The 2,206-nt window shown below is 42.3% G+C and overlaps 1 protein-coding gene across 4 annotated transcripts in view; it reads left to right on the top strand.

The window, feature by feature from the left end:
* The first annotated feature begins 1,501 nt into the window (after positions 1–1,501).
* C10H19orf81 (chromosome 10 C19orf81 homolog) overlaps positions 1,502–2,206 on the top strand; it is a 31,618-nt gene continuing 30,913 nt past the window's right edge. For all 4 annotated transcript variants that reach the window (XM_056542621.1, XM_056542625.1, XM_056542624.1 and 1 more), the window contains exon 1: positions 1,502–1,623. In XM_056542621.1, coding sequence (XP_056398596.1) covers positions 1,622–1,623 — 2 coding nt within the window. In that variant the 5' untranslated portion in view covers positions 1,502–1,621. The remainder of the gene's footprint in view (positions 1,624–2,206) is intronic.

Below are 2,206 nucleotides of genomic sequence, written 5' to 3' on the forward strand. Positions count from 1 at the left end.
ATTTGATATTAACAGGTTGAATAAAAGCTAAGTTTTAGGAGTGGGGGGGGGGGGGGTACAAATAAAATGTTTTGACTCTGGGCTTTATGTCTATGGTCTCTTGTTGTTTATAGTAGTTTGGTCCCTTAAACCATTCTAGGGGTAATTTGATTATTAAAGGGGTACTCTGCCCCTAGACATTTTATCCCCTATCTAAAGGATAGAGAATAACATGTCTGATCGCGGGGGGCGGTGCTGGTCTCCGGGCCGGCGCTGCAGCACTAGATCAGGGAAGCCTAAGGCTTCTGTGATTATGGAGTCCCAGCAGCCCCCTCGATTCATGTCTTCAGCCGTCACGCCTCCTCCCATAGATATGAATGAAGGGCATGCTGGTAGTTTTGCAATAGCTGGAGGCACCCTGGTTTGGAAACGCTGCTACACGACGTAATGTTCCAAGGTGGGCTCTTTGGACCATAAGGCCTTATAGTTGCACCACTGTGTGGGAAATACACCGATACATATGATGAAAAGTTCCATAGGCCCCCCATAGATTGTTCGAAGGATTTTCATTTGGCATATACTAAGGCAGATATACGTAATTATTTTTACATTTTATTTTATTGGTTTTGTACAAAATTATAAAGATAGCAAACAAGTCAAGACAGCCATAAGGCCGACACGGAGGGGCGCCAAGGCATCTAGAATAACAAAACAATGCAGGCAACGTACAGTGATGCCACCTCTAACAGGCCCCAGTGGGGGATGGCATGTCATGGGGAGTTGGGGTCAGAGGGAACGGTAGAAGTAGGGGGGTGGGGGAGACAGGGCATTCGTATAGGACCCTTAACTCGGTAACCTGCCCAACTCTTTTTTTTTTATGAACTGGTGCCAGAAAGTTAAACAGATTTGTAAATTACTTCTTTTAAAAAATCTTAATCCTTCCATTACTTATTAGCTGCTGAAAACTACAGAGGAAATTCTTTTCTTTTTGGAACACAGTGCTCTCTGCTGACATCACGACCACAGTGCTCTCTGCTGACATTAGGGACTGTCCAGAGCAGCATATGTTTGCTATGGGGATTTTCTCCTACTCTTGACAGTTCTTAAAATGGACAGATATGTCAGCAGAGAGCACTGTGCTCGTGATTCATCAGAGAGCTCTGTGTTCCAAAAAGAAAATAATTTCCTCTGTAGTATTCAGCAGCCAATAAGTACTGGAAGGATTAAGATTTTTTAATAGAAGTCATTTACAAATCTGTTTAACTTTCTGCCACCAGTTGATTTAAAAAATAAAGTTTTCCACCGGAGTATCCCTTTAAAAGGAAAGAACTTCCTGTGCAACATATAGCAGCTGATAAGTACTGGACAGATTAAGATTTTTAAATAGAAGTCATTTACAAATCTGTTTAACTTTCTGCCACCAGTTGATTTAAAAAAGAATGTTTTCCAGAGGAGTACCCCTTTAACATTACACATGCCTTCAGTTCTCTATTGTGATGCGCTCACATTCCAGGTCCTCATCTAGAATGTTTACATGTTAGTGTCCTCTGGACGTCCTTACGATAAATGAGTTAGTCACGTCTTCGGAGCATTACAGCCGTCCATCAGTTCCCATCATAGACCGAAAGATCTCAGGATTGCAATGTACTGTAAAAGCTATTCTTTCTGATATTTTATTCTTCATCTTTTATGTTTGGGTGATCTTATTATCATGGAAATGTCTGTGCTTTGTATGCCTGTTTTTTTCCATAGAGAACACAATAAATATACACATGCTCATACATAATACTGACTTGAGGGCTCAACTCGGTCATAATTTAGCTGAATTCCGGAAGATACTGAATGTGGCTGATATAGAACAAAGCCCATGAGACTCTCTTCATAAAAATTGGGAACTGTGAGAAGAAAATGGATGTTTCGGTATATGCTGTCAGTCATCAGAATGCAGGCATGACCATTTTAGGCTGAACCAATGCATTCAGAAATCGAAAGGCCTAACGTTCCCCTTTGTTGTGTTAAAAAGGATCCTACCACGACTCAGATTATTTAAAGGAAAACTCTCATCCCGTTCACCCACATTAAACCCAATACCCCGGGTTATAGTGCGGGAAACAGGAGGCCGATGCGGGGTCTCTGATTAATATACATACCTTCAGTCCGGCGCCCGGACCCTCTGAAGATCGGCTTTTATCTGCGCTGAATTGCGTGCTGGAGGCGGGCCCACCGA

The sequence above is a fragment of the Hyla sarda genome, chromosome 10 (assembly GCF_029499605.1).
Source record: "Hyla sarda isolate aHylSar1 chromosome 10, aHylSar1.hap1, whole genome shotgun sequence".
NCBI classification, from domain to species: Eukaryota; Metazoa; Chordata; class Amphibia; order Anura; family Hylidae; genus Hyla; species Hyla sarda.